General features: G+C 37.6%; 1 protein-coding gene across 5 annotated transcripts in view; it reads left to right on the forward strand.

Annotated features, from left to right (window-relative positions):
* Positions 1-18977, forward strand: part of ARHGAP8 (Rho GTPase activating protein 8) — an 85250-nt gene that overhangs the window by 35017 nt on the left and 31256 nt on the right. For all 5 annotated transcript variants that reach the window (XM_062006904.1, XM_062006868.1, XM_062006888.1 and 2 more), the window contains 5 exons: positions 2805-2892; positions 5255-5386; positions 9704-9790; positions 14222-14320; positions 15425-15535. In XM_062006904.1, the coding sequence (XP_061862888.1) occupies positions 2805-2892; positions 5255-5386; positions 9704-9790; positions 14222-14320; positions 15425-15535 (517 nt within the window). The remainder of the gene's footprint in view (positions 1-2804; positions 2893-5254; positions 5387-9703; positions 9791-14221; positions 14321-15424; positions 15536-18977) is intronic.

An 18977-nucleotide genomic window follows, 5' to 3' on the forward strand; every position in this document is an offset into this window, starting at 1 on the left:
CATTGTTCGAAACATTATTGACACCTATGAAGAAAAATCAGCCTCTTTCCATTCATTAGCTGTCATCACTACTGGGAAGCTGGCACCGTTTTGTTTAGTTTTTAATGGAGTTGAGGTTCTCAGTCATCTTTTCTGGTTTGCTGTTGTTGCATGTGTGACAATGCAGGGTAGGAGAACAAGGTGCTCTACTCTGCCGGTAATTTTGAGAAAGTTCCTCTGCCTTAGTTTTCCCATTATTGAAACCAGACAATTAGGTTCATGTTCTAAGTGTATCTGCAGTCTTTTATAAAGCCGGTTATTTTTTTTCTGCCTTCTAATTCAAGCAGTAAAATGTGACCAATGGTAACAATTAGTGACTCATTTACCAATTTAACTCGAAACCTTTCTTAGATTTATTTTACTCATAAAAATGATTATCTCTAACAAATAAAATATCCTATGGTGCATTGTAACACAGCATTTTTTTCACAAACAGGTCATGATTTAACGAACAATCTTTTATTAATGTTTTAATTTAATTTTAGTGCATCATTCATATTAATGCATGTCACATTATAGTGCCTTTGTAAATACTCTGAGAATACCAAATAAGACACTTAAAAATAACTTCAGGAAATAAAATTATGGTCTATTAAAGAACAATGTGCAGACATACCTGAGTACATATAATTGTTGTTGCGCATATTCTTTTTTTAGTGGTGCTCAAGCACCTTATTTAACTCAGGAGTTGGAATTTATTTTTAATGTGGGAAGAGGCACCAGGCCTTATGAGATGAACCTTTGAGAGATCTATCAAAAATAAGCAATTAGTCAAAAAGGAACAGGAGGAAAGAACCGGCAAGCAGAGAAAGCTATGTTTTGGAAGACAAAACTACAAAACTAAAGTGGTGACTGCCAAAAGTCAAGCTGAGTTAGGTCTTTAAAGGTTGTTAAAGCAAATAGCAAAAGACTTTTGGTTGTGCAAATAAAAAAGAGAGAAGTTATCTTCTGTGAAATAATAGTGAGGTGGCTATCAAACTTAAAGTAGCTATAGCTGTCAAACTAAGTGAATCCCCCATCTTGGTTTTCAGTAAAGACAGTGATGTTGATATTATTAAGAAATCTTTTAAAGTCAAATATGTGACGTTCATCTGCAGTTTATCTAACTTTTGTCATCCATGCTTAGGAAAGATGCATTCCAATTGGAGCAGGGAAGAGAATAGCTAGGTTGAGGAAGAGATAGAAGACCTAAATTGTTTACAAGAAGTAAAATACAGGCTGGGAAGGGATATTGTTATCTAAAGAGTCCTTAGGGATGGTAAACAGTACTGAAAGAGAAGTGCTGCTTCAGCTGAGTGATGTTGTCACAGAAACAAATTGGGACAAACTGGCAATGCCTTTTAGACTGGAATTGAAAAAGCAGACAGCTAGTTGTCAAGGCAGTGAGCAAGAGGAGCAAAACCCAGAAGAACCTAACAGTTTTTTTAAGGTAGAGCTCAACAAGTCAGTGGAAGGATTATGTGGTACCATTCCTGGTATAGGCTTGTAATAGATGCTGCAGAAGATATGTCTCAGTCCGTGTTCACATGGGAAAAATCAGTAAGCATTAGTCTTACCTCCCCTCACTAAAATGGAATCAAATAGATGCTGTTCCATCATGACCTCTGTAAGTACTCTTTGAGCACAGCTAGGTAGGAACTGGCCTGAGCAAATACAGGAGTTTTTTTTCTTAGTGTGGAATCTGTCACTGAGGACAGCCACCTCTTTCTGAGTTGAATGAAGTAAAGCATGTTACTGTCAATTATGTATGTTCATGGAAAATGTGTGTTTGCAAAGCTGGGAAGCTGTCAGGTTAGGGCAACAACAGCATTAGAACGAATACCTGAAAAACCCCCAATGCTTAACTTTATTGTACTCCTGATATCAAAGGGAAACTTTGATGTTTCAGTGGCAATAGAATCAAGTATTACATATAATTTTGTATGAATATTGAAATTAGACCAAGGATATCTCAAATATGAATTTAATTTAAATACTTTCTGGAATATTTCTGTATTGCTTTAAAAGGAATGGTATCATTCATGTAGATATGTGTAAAAATCTTAACACCTTACAGTCTTCAGTGTTGAGTTACCTTCAGTATGAGCATGATTTAACTTCTGTGCTTGACTTTCCAGATGAAGGAACATGGGTGTGAGGTGGGCAGGGTAGGAACATCAACCTTGTCTATACACACGGTGTGTGTTAAGCTGTTCTGAGTCAAAAGAGTTAATGAATCTTCATGTTATGAAAAGCAACTATGCCTTATTTTTTGTGTTTTAAATGTGATTCTAATGTAGCAGTGTTTCTGGAAAAGAGTAAGAAAACTTACATTGGTTAAAAAAAAGTTGACTTAGATGTGTGACAAAGCAGATGTCTCAAATGCTTATAGGCAGAATGATATCCTGATAAATTCCACAAATACAGCAAGAGTTCAAAAAATGGTCACTTCCAAGACTACTGAGGAAAGCAGGGCTGCCTGTTTTCTTCAACAACTGAATGCTAATAGGAGGACTGAAATGTTCCCTCTCAGGAGCTGAGCACCACCAGCTGTCTTTGAATATGACATTCTCAGCTTAGCTTTGTCATTTGCCCAGCAGCTGTTTCATTTCAACTGCAGCCAAATTGCTTTCTGTAGGCAAGGTGTGATTTTGCAGTACATGTTTTATAATTATGGGAGATGCACAGGTAGCCCCAAATGTCAGAAGCTACAAGCTATGCCTTCAGATTACCAAGGTCCCACTGCAGAAGTAAATGAACGTTGTCTTTACTGTTTTGTTCACTAGGTGATGACAATTCTGGAAGGAAGGTGATTACCTTCAGTTGCTGCCGTATGCCACCTTCCCATCAGCTCAACCACACCAGATTACTGGAGTAAGTTCCTCTCAATCTCCTGCATGGACTACTTTACATTTTATATGTGAACTTCTATTAGCTTGTTTCCATGTGAATGAGCTCACGGGGAGGAGAGGCAGCAGGCAGAGAGTGAAATGAAAAAAAGGATGGAAGACCTACCAGTGTTAATAGGAAGTGACTAAGATGAGGATGAAACTGCCAGAGTTACTTCACCTGGGATCTTGACTAAAAGAAGCAATTTGCTGTGTACTGAAATTAATTTGTCTAGATTTTATCCCATTCTGATAATACTTAACAATTTGAATTTATTTTGAGGACCAATGAAAATGGACCTGCAGTGTTTTAGTGCTTTGTATGTATGTTCTTATGACTGGTGGTATTTGACTTAATTTGCTGTACTTTATCTCCAAAATCAGTCACCAAAGGCACATTTTAATTATTTACATGTTAGTGGTTTTCTTCTTTTATAAAAAAGTCTGTGTTACATACAGTGTGTTTTGCTTAACATTGTGTTACATATATCTCACTTGGTAACATTTGAGATTTTTGTGTTAAAAGAGGTTGGGAATATGTAAACTCACAACATTCTTCCTTATAAAGTTATTGTAGCAAGGTACTAGGAAATGTTTCTGCCTTATAGTTTGTCACTACAAGGAAAACTGTTCTGCTGTGAAAGTCCTATCCTTATTAAGCCTTTTAAACCTGTTGAAGTTCTTGTTCAGCCCCTAGACTCTTCTGGACTTCAACATTTATATGTTTTCCTCTATCTGAGCCCATGTCAAATTTGTGTGGGAGATCTCTGCTAGAGAGAAAGGAAAACAGGTGTCAGAATGTGAAGACTGCAATTTAACTGTGATCAAGTGGTCTGCTCTTGATTAGTTAGACTCGTATGTTGAGTTCTGAGGAAAAGCTGCAGAGTAGGCCCAGATTGGTAGGTATTTTGTGATTAAGTCATCTGAAAATTGATTTGGTAAAGCTTTTGTAGTATCCTTGCAATTTTGTTACAGCCTTGGAATGACTACTTGACTGTACAAAAATACTGGTTATTTTATGCCCACAAATTTATCTCAGTTATTTTTAGAATTACAGGCTTTCTGGATGCAATGTGCCAGGGAATTTACATGCTGTAAAATAAAACACTGTATGTAAGGATATCTGTTTAGATATATTTTAATTTCAAACTCTTTTATAAAAAGTCTTGAATGACTGTTACTGCTACTTTCATTAAAATACCATTAACACTTAAGTCAGGGATCTAAAACAGCATTATTTAATTGCATTGTTTAATTATTTAATTGTCCCAGGTTGATCTCAGTCTAAGATTTACAGTATGCTGAGGGAATAAGCAGATAAATGAGATTGTGTGAGTACAGTATAAGAGTGAAGTTATAGACTTTTCCTTGTAGAGGTGGATAGTTAAAGTGGCCTTGATACTTAGAGATAGCTACAGCCTAATAAATGGCATGCACAACAATCTATTTTATTGAATGAAAATCTCTTACATACAATTAAGAGCAATAGCTGGGGCTCTGTGGCAGAATAATAAGATAACATTGAGAATGACATGAGAAAGTTGAAATCTGACACAGGAAGACATGAGGCCAGATTGTACTCCTCCATCATTGCTTTACTTGAATCATTCAGCTGTGTAATAGTCCATACAGTGTTCCCAATTGTAGGAGAAAGAGAAGGGAAAAGCACCTTAAAACTGTATCATAAAAGAATGACTAGACAGAAATCTGCTTATAAAGTGTGCAGTGTTATTTCAAGATGGGATAAATAGTACAGCTCTTTAAATTAGTTTGAAGAGAAGTGTTCTATAAACACAGTTTCCATAATACAAAGGAAAGGCAGATATATTCAAGAAAGCAATTTACAGTAAAATGGTGTGTTTGGCAGTAATTAGGGCTAACATATTTTCAATAATTAAAAAAATTTAAATTGAAAGGAAGACCCAAGATTTGTATTTCATTATTTTGAAAAGCCCAGATGGCATAGTTTACTTGATTAATAAAAGAGAGTTCACAAAGACCAGAAGAAAGCAAAACATAAGTCACTGTCAGTTAAAATACATATTTTTTAAAATTTCTTGGAAAACACAATCCGATTTTTTCTCCATCTTTTAATGATTGAAGAGCATCATATTTTTCGTAACTAAATACATTCTTTCAACTTTCAGACTTTGCAGTGTACGTGTAGAATTATTGGCAACATTGCCACTATATCAAGATGAACTTGTTAGATACCTACATTGAGGCAAACATGAATTTGCAGTCACAAGCATTCTGTGCAAAGAGAGCACATTTTCTCTCTTAGTTACTGCTTTAAAAATCTGATCTAGTAAATGATCTTAAAACTAAAATGTTATTTTTCTTCTCAGGTACTTAAAGTATACACTGGACCAGTATGTAGAGAATGATTATACAGTTGTCTACTTCCACTATGGCCTGAAGAGTCTAAATAAACCATCTCTGAAATGGTTACAAACAGCCTACAAAGAATTTGACAGGAAGTATGTCTCCAAAATATTTGGTTTACTCTTTGAGTTGTGTAATGTCTGTAAGTAACCTCTGTGAAGGAAACAAATCTTTACTGATCTGTCCACAGCTAACTGAGTTCATTTGGCCATTGCAAATTCTTCAGATGATAGCAGTGCTGTTGATTGTCTCATGTTTTCTGTGCAGTGCTAAGGAGTGGCCTGGGTGCTACAGTGATTATCCAAAGGCATAAAAAGCCATGGGAGCAAAACCAAGAGACATTGCTTTTTTAATGTGCACTGTTTGACAAAGTACCTGTGACACCTTCTTTGTCATCATTCTTGGTTATCTCACAGTTGTATTTGAACCTTTGATCATCCCAAGGCTAGGTTGTGTACAAAAAAGGAAAGACTAGTTTTTAAAAGTCTGTATCTCACAGGCCTTGCAATGTTCATTGCTTGTTACGTGTAAAGTCATGAAAGGACTGCTGTGCATGTATATATGCCTGACCTTTGTAGTAATGACTGTGCCTCATGACTTTATGTTTTAGTTGGTTAGGGTGTACTTGAGGCCAAAGCTCCTAGATAAACAGCATTTTAATGGTGGAAACTAGGTTCTGATGTTTATTCTCTGGAAGTGCATACTTGGCAATGAAGCTGAAAGTTCCTGTTGAACTCAGTCTTTCACTTGTTTGCAAGTTGTTACTTGTTTGTAAGTTGGCCTTGAGAAGGCAACATGACTGAAAGCAAAAACATAGCTCTTTCCTGAGAGTGAGAGTGTAGATGTGTGTGCATGTTGGGGGGCATGGATCATACATACCTGATTTTTCCAATTTGGGAGCTGCAACAAGAAGCGAATCTCAAAAAATGATACCATGAAAAAGATGAATCGGTGTTTCTAGACTAGACTGAAAGCAGTCTCAGTGAAAAACCTGACCCTGCTTAGAAAATTGAAATTGAGATGTGCACATGACCTTTTGGTCATCTAGTGTCAGAACTAAGACTGTTTTGAATCTCACTTAATAACCTCCTAAAACGCTAAAACCCACTAGGAAAGAAGATAAGGTTGTGCACAGCAGCCATCAGAGCAGCAGTTATCTGTTATCTGAGTCATCTAACTGCTTTCATGAGATATTGCTCTCCACTCAGCAACAGACCAAAAAAGCTTATTTTTGCTGGTAGGTTTCTAAATATGGTTAGTACAGTCTATCTGTTCTTTCTGGGACTGGGTAAGGGAGACGAGAAGCTGTTTCCCTTCTGGGAGAATCCCAAGCCAAATTTCCAATTTCTGTATGAGAAGAGTGTCATAGTTTGACATGATAGCGTTTTTTTGTAAGGGGGAAGGGACTGTAAAGATGGCTCCTGTAAGTAGTTGCTCGAAACTCTCCCCAGCTCTGAGCCAGACCCACTTCTGGGGCTGAGCCAATTAGACACCTCCACGACCACTTTTTAAGAAGAAGCCGGAAGATAAGGTTTCTTCCTCCTTCTTCTTCCTATTTCTTCCTTCTTCTGTCCCTTCTTCTTTCTTCTAGCTGGTCGTGGTTCAAGGAGTAGGAACAGTGAGAGAAACAACCATGCGGGGACTCCAAGGTCAGTGGTGAATGAGAGGAGGAGGTGTGCTGGAGCATTGACTCCCCTGCATTCTATGGAGAGGACTGGTGAGGCTGAGATTTATTTTCTCATTTTTTGAAAGACCCCGCATCAGTAGTAGAGACTCATTTTGATAATGAGTCCATATCAGGGATAGAGATTCATTTTGCTAAAGCTGACCCTGGACCAGGGTCAGACTATGGCCAGAGGAGGCCATGTCCTGAAGGAGAGAACTAATCACTTCACTACAGACCCCGAGCCAGGGGCAGTGATTTTCTTCTTTAAAACTATGGCCGGAAGAGGCCGTGTCCCAAAGGAGGGCCCTTTATCACTATGGCCAGAGCAGGCTGTGTCCCAAGGGAGGGACACAATATCTACAGCTGTAACTGTGGGAAGGAACCCAGGACAAAGCAGCTCATTAAACTTATGCCCAGAAGAAGCCATGTCCCGAGAGAGGGACCCTGTAACTGCAGAAACTGCAACCATGGCAAAGAATCCACGCCAGAGATATTTCACCAAGGACTGCATTCCGTGTGAGGGAACCTGTATCAGCAGAAGCCGCAGCTGCTGGGAACAACCCACACCAGAGAAGTTCGTTAAGGATTGTGTCCTCTGGGAGGGACCCCGTATCAGAGCAGGGCAAGAATGCCAGGAGTCATCCTCATCTGAGCAGAGAAGCGGCAGAGCCCATCTGTGAGAGACTGACCACATCCCCCATTCCCTGCCTCCCTGAGCCATTGTGGGGGGAGGAGGTAGAGATATAGGAAGCAATGAGCTGGGCCCAGGAAGAAAGGAGGGATGAGGAGGGAGATCTTAAAGTGCTGGTTGTAATTTTCTCATCATCCTACTCCCTTTTTGCTTTTATTCTGTTCTGTTTCTTGTAGAATAAAGTTTCCTACTTTCCTCTCTAAGTCGAGTACTGGAGTCTGTTTTGCCCAGAACCATAATTGGCAGCGATCCCTCCCTGCCCTTGTCTTAATCCACAAAAACCTCGCTTATATTTTTACTCCCATTTCGCTGGGACCTCTGCCATCCTAATGAGGGTGCCGGGTGGATGGGGGCACTGAGCAAGAGACTTGTGGTGCTCCTGTGCTAGCTAGGCCAAACCACGACAGAGAGGCAGTACATTGGCAATATCTTCTTTGTTACCTTTTTGCTGTGCCTACAAGTACACAATGTGACTGTCATTTGTGCCAAAAATCTCTTTTCTCCACTCCCTTACCTTGACCCAGAAAGCAGGAGAACCAAAGAGAAACAGAGAAACACAGGTAGCTGGGCAAAACTGTAGACCCATCATTTTATTCACAGTTGGAACTTCATAGCATACTGTCATTGAGAAGCTCAAAGCAATATTTACAGCCCAACATGTATATTTAGCTGGCTAGGCAGAGGAAAAAAATGCAAAGTAACACCTTGCAAACTTCTTGTGTGGATGTGTTTTGGTGTCAAAGGAAAGGGAGGACAGAGTACAAAGGACAATAGTAATTAGCTAGCATCATGAAAGCAAATGTTCAACAGGAATAGTTTCAAAAGAATAGATCTTGCTTTGAAGGTTTACAGCAGAGGTTCAGTAAAGTCTTTTGGGCATTGTAATTGTAATCCAGGAAACTATGAAGTACATAAACTTCCCCAGAAGTAATGGCTTATGCTCGCTGCCTCAAGATACAAAACAAACTGAAAATGGAAACTTCAGTGAAACAACTCAGGTGTTTTGCTTGTTAGTTTTTACTGCTGATTCTGAGTTCTTATCCACAGTGGTGACAATTGCATGGGGATAGTTGGTTGGTTGTGTATGATAGTGGCTTCGTGAAAACAAAGCCTTTTTCATTTGAAGATGTATGGCCCCAGTTAAAACCCAAAAGGAAGAACTGTTGTGATTGTTGAGTTGGTCCCTTTTCCTTATTATATTAACCTGTTAGAAGATTTTTCTTAGGAGTTCACAAACACTTTTTAACACAATGTTTTTCTAACAATGACTGGTGAACACCTGCAAGAAACACTTCCTACTGGGAAGCAAACTTGGCAAAGTAATAAGGAACATTTTCTTTATAAAAGCAGGATATTTCATTATGCATTTCTCAATTTCATTTTGCTGTAATGTTGAATAAGGGCAGAATCTTTCTGTGCAGCCTGGTTTCTATTTCAATTTTAGCCTACTAGAATCTATTGTTTATGTATCAAGATATGACACTGTAGAATCAAACAAAGCTATAATGGAGAAAGGCTTTTGTTTCATACAAAGGTCACTATCCAACATTGAACAGCATGCAGTTGGCTTCACCTTTAGTAATTACTAGCAAAGCAACACAAGTGTTATGGTAAAAATAAAAGATTAGATGTAAATTTAAGATCTGAAAATGTAGAAGTTTTCTCCAACATTAAACTCCTGTAAGCAGAAAATAAAGGGAGATGAAGTAATTTTTTAGGTCACAGATTTTTTTATAGACTCTTCATTCTCTCCTCAATATTTTTTTCAAGTTGCCTAATTTCTCTCTGATATTAAATCTATGAGACAGCTGACATTGGTTAGGAACATAATAGTGCTATCTTGGCCTGCTATTGTATCATCAAAAGTGACCATTTTTTAAAATTGGAGCTTTTTTATTTTACATTCTGTTTCCTCTGAAATAGTTCTTTTTAATGTATTTGAAAAGAACGCTGTGTAATGTTCCTGTAATAATACCTCCCATTCAGTTGTAGCTATTCAGTTCTACCATCTATGACGTTCAATAGTCTTCTAATAATTTCATTTTCTTTTCCTAGGTATAAGAAAAACCTTAAAGCACTCTACGTTGTACATCCAACCAACTTCATAAAAATTCTGTGGAATATCTTTAAACCTCTTATAAGGTACTTGGCATTTTATTCAACACGTTTTTATGTTTAGTTTAATAAGTTTCTCTAATAAGTTGCTTTTAAAAAGGCTAGAGGTAAAACATGTCAGGTAACAGCACAATACCCATTTAAACTGTCATGAACTAACGAGTAAGGTGAGCTTAATCTTGGGTATGAATAATAGGGCAGAGTTCTTTTCTTTCGAAGAAAAGTGAGTCTCAGTTCATAGTAGTTTTACTGGTATGTTAAAGTAAATATCACTTCAAAACATGGTTATTCTGTGGACCGTGAATGACTTTTTTGTCCTTAGCACAATAGAACTGGAGTAACTAGGTGGTAAAGCAGATAATGAGTGGTTAACCTTCGGTCTGATCTCAAGTGCTGACATGAATAGGAATGATACTACTTATGTGTTCAAAGTTAATGGATAAGCTCTGAAGTGCTCATAAGAATTTGAGATGGAAGGTATAATGGTGAAGGTAGATATATTTTACTGGTACATTCTTTTGCTTTGCGGTACAAAGTGGTGCTATCTAGCAGAAACTGACAACAATGGGCAGATATTGCTAAGTGGTAGGATGACTGGGCTTGCTTAGTTTCTGCTCCTGAATTTCAGTCACTTTCAAAGTGATTCTGACATTTTGCAGATTATATTATGAATATCCTCAGGGAAGGAGGACAAAAACAGCTTATCTTGAGAAGCCATAATCAACCAACTAAAAATGTCCATTTCAGTAACTTGCAATTAATTTAATTTCAGACTGCTAGAAAGTCAATTAATAGAACGGGACAGATTGAACGTCTAAGAAGTATGGAGGAGTGGGGTGAAAGAGTAATTACAGCTAAAAATCATTCCACAATACACTGTTCTTGAAACGAGAAGACTAACTACAGATTTTTATTTTAACTAGCAGTAAAATAAATGCCAGGGATCCGGGACACAGAGCAACAGTGAGAAAAGTATGACAGAAGCAGGATATCTGGTAGCTGATGGTGCTTCAGGAATGGGGATGGTGGTTTTGTTCCTCATTTGCTGTCGGATGGATATGGAGAGCTTTCTAGAAAAAAAAAAAACCACAAAGCAGAAGAACACTTGACACACATTGCAAAACTTGTCTGAAACCTACTTCTTGCTCAGAGGCAGCTGGTAGCTCCTTGAGAACAGCTCCAGGCAAATGGTTTTGGGACACTGCTGGTTTGTGGTCTGTGTGTGCACATGTCCCCTGCCCACAGGGTAGTGATGACAAACTTGGGAAGTATAGCAAAACAGAATTTTATTTCTACACAACAATGATATGTTTGGAATTGGAAATATATTTTATATACAGTCTGAATCAGGATAAAAATATATGTTTTCTGTTTAAGTAGGCAATGAGTTAAACATTTACTACACAATATTAGTACTGTAGCTACTGCTTGTTATTAATTGAATTAGCAGTTCAAAGCTAGCTTAGTGATTACTTATTTCATAATAACTGCTTGTTTTATAGAGAATTATATTACTTACCCATATTGGTGACAACAAATTATTCTCTTTCGCTCACCTCTGGAGTGTAACCTTGAGAGGTGTCCCCGCTCAAGGGAGGAACTTCCAGATATATTCAAAGGAGGAGGATGTAGGAACCTCCACCCTTCAGGAACGAGAAAAGGCTTTTATAGAGTAAAGAGATTGACCTTCAGTCATCTGTTGCTGTATTTACATCTCAGCAGAGCTAGCAGAAACTTCTGGTTTAGGTATCTGTTTCACAGCCCACTAGCTCAGGAATTTTCTTATTTCTCCAATTATTCTTGGAGATAGCTGAGGCAGGCTGGGCTGTAATGACCTTCACCACTAAAGACAACATGATGTTGTTCAGCTTATATCAATTCACTATGCATAATACCCAGCAAAGTGGAGCCACAGCTGGATAACAGCTGTGCCTTTTTGACTTAGAGTAATAATTGGCTGCAAATTCATACAAAAGAAGAGTTTCAGGTACCTATTCCAAATAGTCATTTTCCCTGGATTTTACTACGTCTGTGTAAATAAGATGAATACTTTTTCTTTCCTTGGAGTAGTAAGAAACATTGGTAATTAAATCCTTCTTTACTTTGAATATGAAAATGGATGATCCTGATACACTTAAGCACTCGTATTTAGCATAGAAAAATCAAACAAGGGCGTATCATCTTAGAAGCATCATCATCTTGACTTTCTGAACACCCTGCTTTCATCAAGATTGACTGTTCCTGTTTGTACTCAACTTTTACTACTGCATGCCTGGGTACTTGTTTTGAGTCCAATTTGGTATTGCTCTACTCTACGGTAGTGAAATGTGTGATCAACAGAAACAAAGGTATTTGTACAGTGGGGCTGACAAAATAATGAGAAGTATGAGTAACTTGAAAGGTCCATAAGCCAGATGACAGGAATTAGCTGAAGCTAGGAAAAAAAACCCATCTTTATTACTTAAAATGGCTTAATTGTTGAATTCTCAAATGCATTTATACTTTGGGTTGTCTCAAGTTTGGGTTTGTCAAATAAGAGAAAACGTGAGGATATCATTTTAAAACTGAAGTGTGAAAGTGCCCATGTACAATTTGCCTAAATTATACTTTCATTGAAGATTAAAACCTATTAACATTGTTAATTTACTAGAATAGTATAACTTAAATGTTGCTCACAGTACTTTTTCCTTCCAGTTTATAACATTCTTGTTTTAGCCATTCATACTTTTATTTGTGTGTCAAAATTAAACCACAGTTCACAAAAAGAAAGGAGAAAAATCCTCTGGACTATCTGTTTTCTGGCTTTGCAGAATTATAGCACAGACTCATGTTGTAAATAGTGTTTCTGATAAAAGTCACAGATGTAAAATAAATTTTATTGTCAAGAAACATGTAGTTATTTTTCAGAGGTCTGTTAGTACATTTGGTACCTGTATTTGGTACATGGCCTGAGTACTTTTGTATGAACAATGTGTATGCTAAGAACTGGATGAATGACAGAATACTTAGTAGAGTGTAGACAAAAATGATAAGTATTTTAGCATTCTTATATTTGAAAGTATTTAAGAAAATGTTTAACAATTTTTTGAGCTCTATAAATTGATTGATCTTTCCAATCCCAAAGAGATGAGCAAGAATGTAATACGTTAAATCAAATATATGTTCTACAAATTAAAAAAAAAAAAAACCCTGTAAGACCACCACATTTCTGTGTGCGAGCTAACAGAAGCCACCCACCTGTTATCAAATTAATATACATTTAGGGGCAGTGTTGATGTAGCATTTTTAAGGAACAGCAGTAATTCCTTATTGCCCACAACTTAGTTACAAATTATGTGTCAGTAACTCTTATTACCAGAGACGATTGGTTACAGAAAATTCTGTGCCACTCTGCGGCATAGGTAAGGCGTTGAAATCACAAGCTGTTTTGGATAAAAGCCACACTGAAGAGCTCTTAAGTTGTACATGTTCAGAATGATAACCATCAGTGTCCCAAAATTTCTTGCCTGTTAGCAAAATCTAGTTAATTTCAATTAAAAGCTTCTGAAATGGTGAATTGTGTTTGTGCCATCTCCCGCTAGAGGGAGTGTGTGTATGTGTATTTGACAACCCAGGAGTAAATTCATTAACGTGAGAGAATTTGTCTCTGATTTTACTGTTAAAGTAAGTTGCAACAAAGTATGTTTTTCATCATAAACACCTATTATTTTGCTTGGTATTTCATTACAGGACAGATACTTTGTGTTGTGGAAAAAATCTAGGCCATGTGTATAAATGTGTCACTGAACATTGTTCAAACATCCCCAACCCGTAAAGTGGTTTATTCAGGCAAGACCTAACTAGTGATGCATGGGATTTCAAATGTGGAAATATGTTTTGTGCAAATCACGGAAAAACTTTATTATTCATGATGTTTCCTAGAAACTAGCCATCTCTTTTCAAAACAGATAAAACTGATAGCCCAACACTTCAACGGTGTACAACTATGCTTTGAAAATCTCCCCTGTTGCTTACCACTCTATGATTTGTGTCTCCAGCTCCATTATTTCGTCTTTTGACATGGAGGAATATCTAAATAACACAAACATGTTGTTCTGTTGGCCTCATAACATTTTCTCCCAAGTTAACAGTTCTTTTAGTGAGCTGTGTGAAAGCAGTTTTTCAGTGGCTTTTAAAGCAGTGTTTTTCATATCTATGCAAATCACAAAACATTCAGATGGAAGTCAGTTATTTTATTCAAATCAGACTCTCAGGCATGCAGTGTATATGTTTGATCATATGAAATGAAATACATCTTATGTCTCCTGCTGCTTCAATTACAGTCTAATTTTGAGTTGCATCAGCACTTACATTTTTGTAATAGAAACTAAACCCTTCATAAATGTTCCTCCCATGCTGATTTTTATACTTCTTTGTGGTATTTTCCATTTATTTATTTATTTAAATTTTGATTTTTAGCCATAAGTTCGGGAAAAAAATCACCTACTTGAACTATTTAAGTGACCTGAGAGAGCATCTCAAATATGACCTGCTAAATATCCCTCAAGAAGTCATCCGGTACGTGGCAAGTTTAAAATACGTTGTTCTCAAGTAGAGCATCCTGTTCACCGTATTCCAAGCAAAATCTAAGCCTATTTTATCAGTGAGTAAATGTCTAATTTACCTATTTGTGCTTGATTGGATTTAAATTCCAAAAGCTGTATTGCCATCAAAGACATGCTGAAGTCTGTCAAGTGTTGAGAGAAGAGAATGCTATATAGTTTTCTACAGATTTGGAGCATATTCATCTCGGTTGTAGACCATTTTCTTAGTGTGCGAGAGTGATAAAAACCTCTCCGTGTGTCATTACTGCTTATGAGTATCGTGTAATGTTCATTGGCAAAAACAGAACCCTGGCCTCTTCGGTTGCATATTGTGACAAGTGAAGTGACTTTCTTTTGCTGAGAGCATTCCCAGTCAGCAAAGCATTGATTGATTTTAAACTTTACGGATCCGTCTGTTGTTAGCAGATCCATTACTTTTATATTGTGTGTGTGTTGGGGAGGAGTACTGTAGAGGGGGCAGGAGATGCAAAGAGAAAGAAATGCATAGGGCCGGAATTGTCAAGTGCCAGTATTAGTATCAATAACAGTCTTTTTGACAGAGCGCTTTACATGGAAATGCTTTGATGCACTGACAGGAAGTGATTTTATGTCACTGTTGAATGAAAGTAACTGGAAGCTTTGATTATGACTGTTATTGATGCCTGGTGGGTTTTTACACACCTTTTGTGTAAATGTGGAATAACAGAAAATACCTTACGGCTCTAAGGTTATAAATTGGATTGCATGGTTGCCAAAGAAAGGGGAGTTGTATTTTGAGTAGCAAATAGGTTTGAATTTTCCTCTTAAATTATAGTGTGTTCCTGTTTTTTGGACACATTTATTACTATGCTCCATTGGCTGAAGCAAAAGAGCAGAATTGGCTCTTCTATATCATGCTTAAATAATCTACCACAAGTGCTATTTAAAAATTTCCCTAATGCTTAAATTAAATGCAAGTTCTGTAAGACTTGCAGCATATACACTATTGTCAGGAGATCAGCATCATGAGCAATACCAGTAGCATTACAGTCTGTCAGCTGTGATGCACAGAAAATCGATGATTTCTTGATTTTTGCAGACACGATGAAAATCTTCGGGGGAAACAGAAGGGAAAGCTGCCACCTGTGGTTAAGGTTCCGCCACCACGACCACCTCTACCTACCCAGCAATTTGGAGTCAGCCTGCAGTAGTAAGCCATGAGATTTCTAAAATATTATATTTCTATACCTTGCAACCTTCTGTAATGTGTAGATTCACTGGACGGAATGTCTGCAAATATTTTTTTTATATACGTTTATTTTCCCACTCTCTTTGAAAGCTACGAAACTACAAGGATAGACAATAGGTTTTATGAATTCAGGTCTCACAGTCCCAGTGACCTGCCTGGTCTTCATGTTTATGAAATCTTTGTGGTAGTTAGTGCTAGCACGGCTGCAACATCCATTCTCCCAGAGGACAGAAATTTGCCTATATATGGCAAAGCCCCGAGCTAGTCTGTTGTTGCTGGTGGATGCTGGCAGTTTGAAAATGTTTTGGAGATAGGTACATGGTGGATAGCAAAGCCAAAACAAAGCTTCAAGCTTTAAAATGGATGCATAAAGCTAAAATGGATGCTGAAGCCTTTCTATATTGTTTTGTTGCTCACATGTTGTTCTGATCAGAGTTTTATGAAATGAAGAAAATCACGTTCTTCGAGAAATTCCCTGACAGCTGTTTATGCCGATTACAGCACTGTACGTGGTATAGATGTGATTTACTTTACTCAAGCAATGGGATAGCAATAGTACTAGCAAGATTCCATTTTGGTAAAAAACAACAAAAAGAATCTGCAAAGCCTTCTACTGTCCTACCTACAGTCAGTTCTGTCATCTTTCTGTGTAATCTCTCTCAAAACCAGCCAAAGAATATTGTTCACATTCAACAAAGGCAATTTAGGCTATCTGGTACATGGATATCTGTAGAGTCTCCTCCCACCTCCAATCCACTTTTCTGGTTCTAATTATTCACCTGTAAATGAAATATAAAATATCATTTCCTTCTGGTTAAATGTTAAGCATTAGTCCTCTCTGGAAGGCCTGAAATTAGTACAATCAATATCTATTGTGTAAGAGCTACTACGACATTAACTTTTATGATACCTCTTTAGAGTTCACCCTAACACTCGAAACACAGCTAACTCACTTCCCTAATTCAGAAGGTGTCTTTTAGGTGAGCTCCACTAGGTCATTAAGAAGGACTGTGTTTTCTGCTGCTGCTGGCAGTAGTAAAGCTGGGACCATTTGCAGGCATCAGGACATGTTCTGCCACTTACCTCCAGCCCAGTCTAGATTCTCAAGCAGCTCTGTCAAACTTCTCACAGGCTCATGCAATCAGACAGCATATTGTGGGCCACTCTTACCATCCTCCTAGTCATTTTGTACTCACTGTACTTGAACAGTAAACAGTGTCTTTTACTGGACTACACATGGTGAGGATGTGGTGGCCACACTTCCTGGCTCTACCACTTTCCAGCTGTGTTACGATAAGCAAACCATGTTCTTGCTGCATACCTTAGCTTTCCCAAGTATATAAAAAGCAGCTACTTTATAAAGAGATTTTCTCTGGAAGATATGTGGGCAGCAAAACAGTGAGCGAGGCAGTACTATCATTTTTGATCCAGAGAGTTCCAGCACTGGCAATGGAGGTGCTGACAGATGGATGCCCTCCGTGTATGGGTTCAGTTCACAGCACTTGGATGTCCAAAATGGATGTACGCAGGGAAATTCTCCTGTTTGCCTACACCTGTACAAAATCCCTCTTGGAGAAAAGATGGTGTGGCATCACCACTTAAAAATTATGAACAAATAAGTCCCCTGAATGAGAAGTAGAGGAATTTATTTTGATTGTGTTTGTGAAGAAAGGCAAAGTTAATGGAGGAGCAGGAATGAGATGTGTTGGGAACTTCTAAAATGTGAACCAAAAAAAAAGAATCAGCTTTCCTTGATCAGTGAATTGCTTTTGCTGTTTCCCTCAGCTTTATGATCTTTGTAGACTATAATGGCAAAATGGCAGTGACCTCCCACCTGTCTAGCCAAGAGACGGGTTTGAAGTCATCTGGGTGAGACTCTTCCCTTTTTATGAAGAGAGCTACAAGGAGACTGCAATTTTATTTTATATAGGCTCATGGGAATATGTGTGCCATGTGCTGTATATTTCATTATCATTAGTAAAAATTATACTGTCAAGGGTGCTGCTGAGATAAATCTGCTGTTCTTAAAAGACTTTCTCTGTGGAGTCTTTTTCTTTAGTTTAAGAAAAGAAATTATAAGGCTTATAGGCCTGAGGTTTCATCAGGTTCAATATTTCTGGGATGATGATTTGGTTCAGTTAGTGAAAGGTTGGTGAATGTGTTTTATCCAAAGCCCTCATAGGTGTCCAAATTTTGATAATGGTATTCCAGTGATCTCTGTCTGTGGAAGGGGGTAGAGCCATACTATTTTGAAAATGCCTTCTTAATAGCAGTGGACAGGGCTGCCTCTGGTAACGCTTCCTCATTTAACTTTTTTCTCAGTTTATATTGGTTAATACATTTGCTTTCCAGAGCTATAATTAAAAGCTAAAAGAGCAAAAAGTGACTAAGCATTGGTTCAAAATATCTCATTTTAGCCAACATACAAAGGGAGATAAAAACCTTTTTGGTTAGGTCAGCAAAATTAAGCTGAAGGAAGTTTACATCTAGACACTGATAAATGATCTGGGAGCAGTAACTCATCTTGGAGGAATCTGTTAACTCACAAAGACATTTTTAACCTTGTAGAGTCAAATTTTCAAAATGACATGAGGCAACTGGGCATATGAAAATCATGGGAAGTCTGTGAGAGCTGGGAGTATAATTCCTTGAAATATAATCTATAATGAATTTAGTTTAATTTATGAATAAGCTTACGGGCTTATTATCAGGTTAGTTCAAAACTTTTCATTCTTGTATTATCCCTATCCACTGAAGAACCAAAATCTGAATTTAAAAATGGCTGCATTTGACATCTCTAACCCGTCAGTGTCACCTTGTACTCTTTGTGAGGAGGGAAAAACAAACACACAGGAAGCTGACTTCATCTTAAGCATCTGTCCAGCTTTATTTGCATTTAGTTGTCTGGGATTTAAACACATGCTTTATGTTAGGCACATGTTTGGTCTTTGCAGCAAAAACTTGAATCTAATACCAAGTTGTCCTAAAATTTCCACTGAAACTATGCTAGTTCAAACAATAATAAAAGAGCTTAATAAAGGCAGTTAAATCATCCAAAGATGGCCTATGGGATGTCTTTAGAATAAAGTGTGGAGGAAGAAAAAAGATTGGCTTTCTCCCTGTTTCTTTATGCTTTCATGTACAGAGCAGACTTCCCCAATTTGCTGAATGACAATTTTTCCATAGCATTTCAAATCCCCAGACTGGATTGCCTGCTTGCTGAATTGCACCTCTGAAGGTTTGAACTTATGTTAAAACTGGGTGATCTTCCTGAAAATGTGAAAAACCACAACTGAAGCTAATATTCGTCTTCATGGGGCTATCTCATAGAGCAGACCTCCTCAGGAGATTTTGTTCACACTTAATTTTTTCACTTAAAGTGTAATGGGAATTCAGTGCACAG

The sequence above is a fragment of the Colius striatus genome, chromosome 1 (assembly GCF_028858725.1).
Source record: "Colius striatus isolate bColStr4 chromosome 1, bColStr4.1.hap1, whole genome shotgun sequence".
Taxonomy (NCBI): Eukaryota; Metazoa; Chordata; class Aves; order Coliiformes; family Coliidae; genus Colius; species Colius striatus.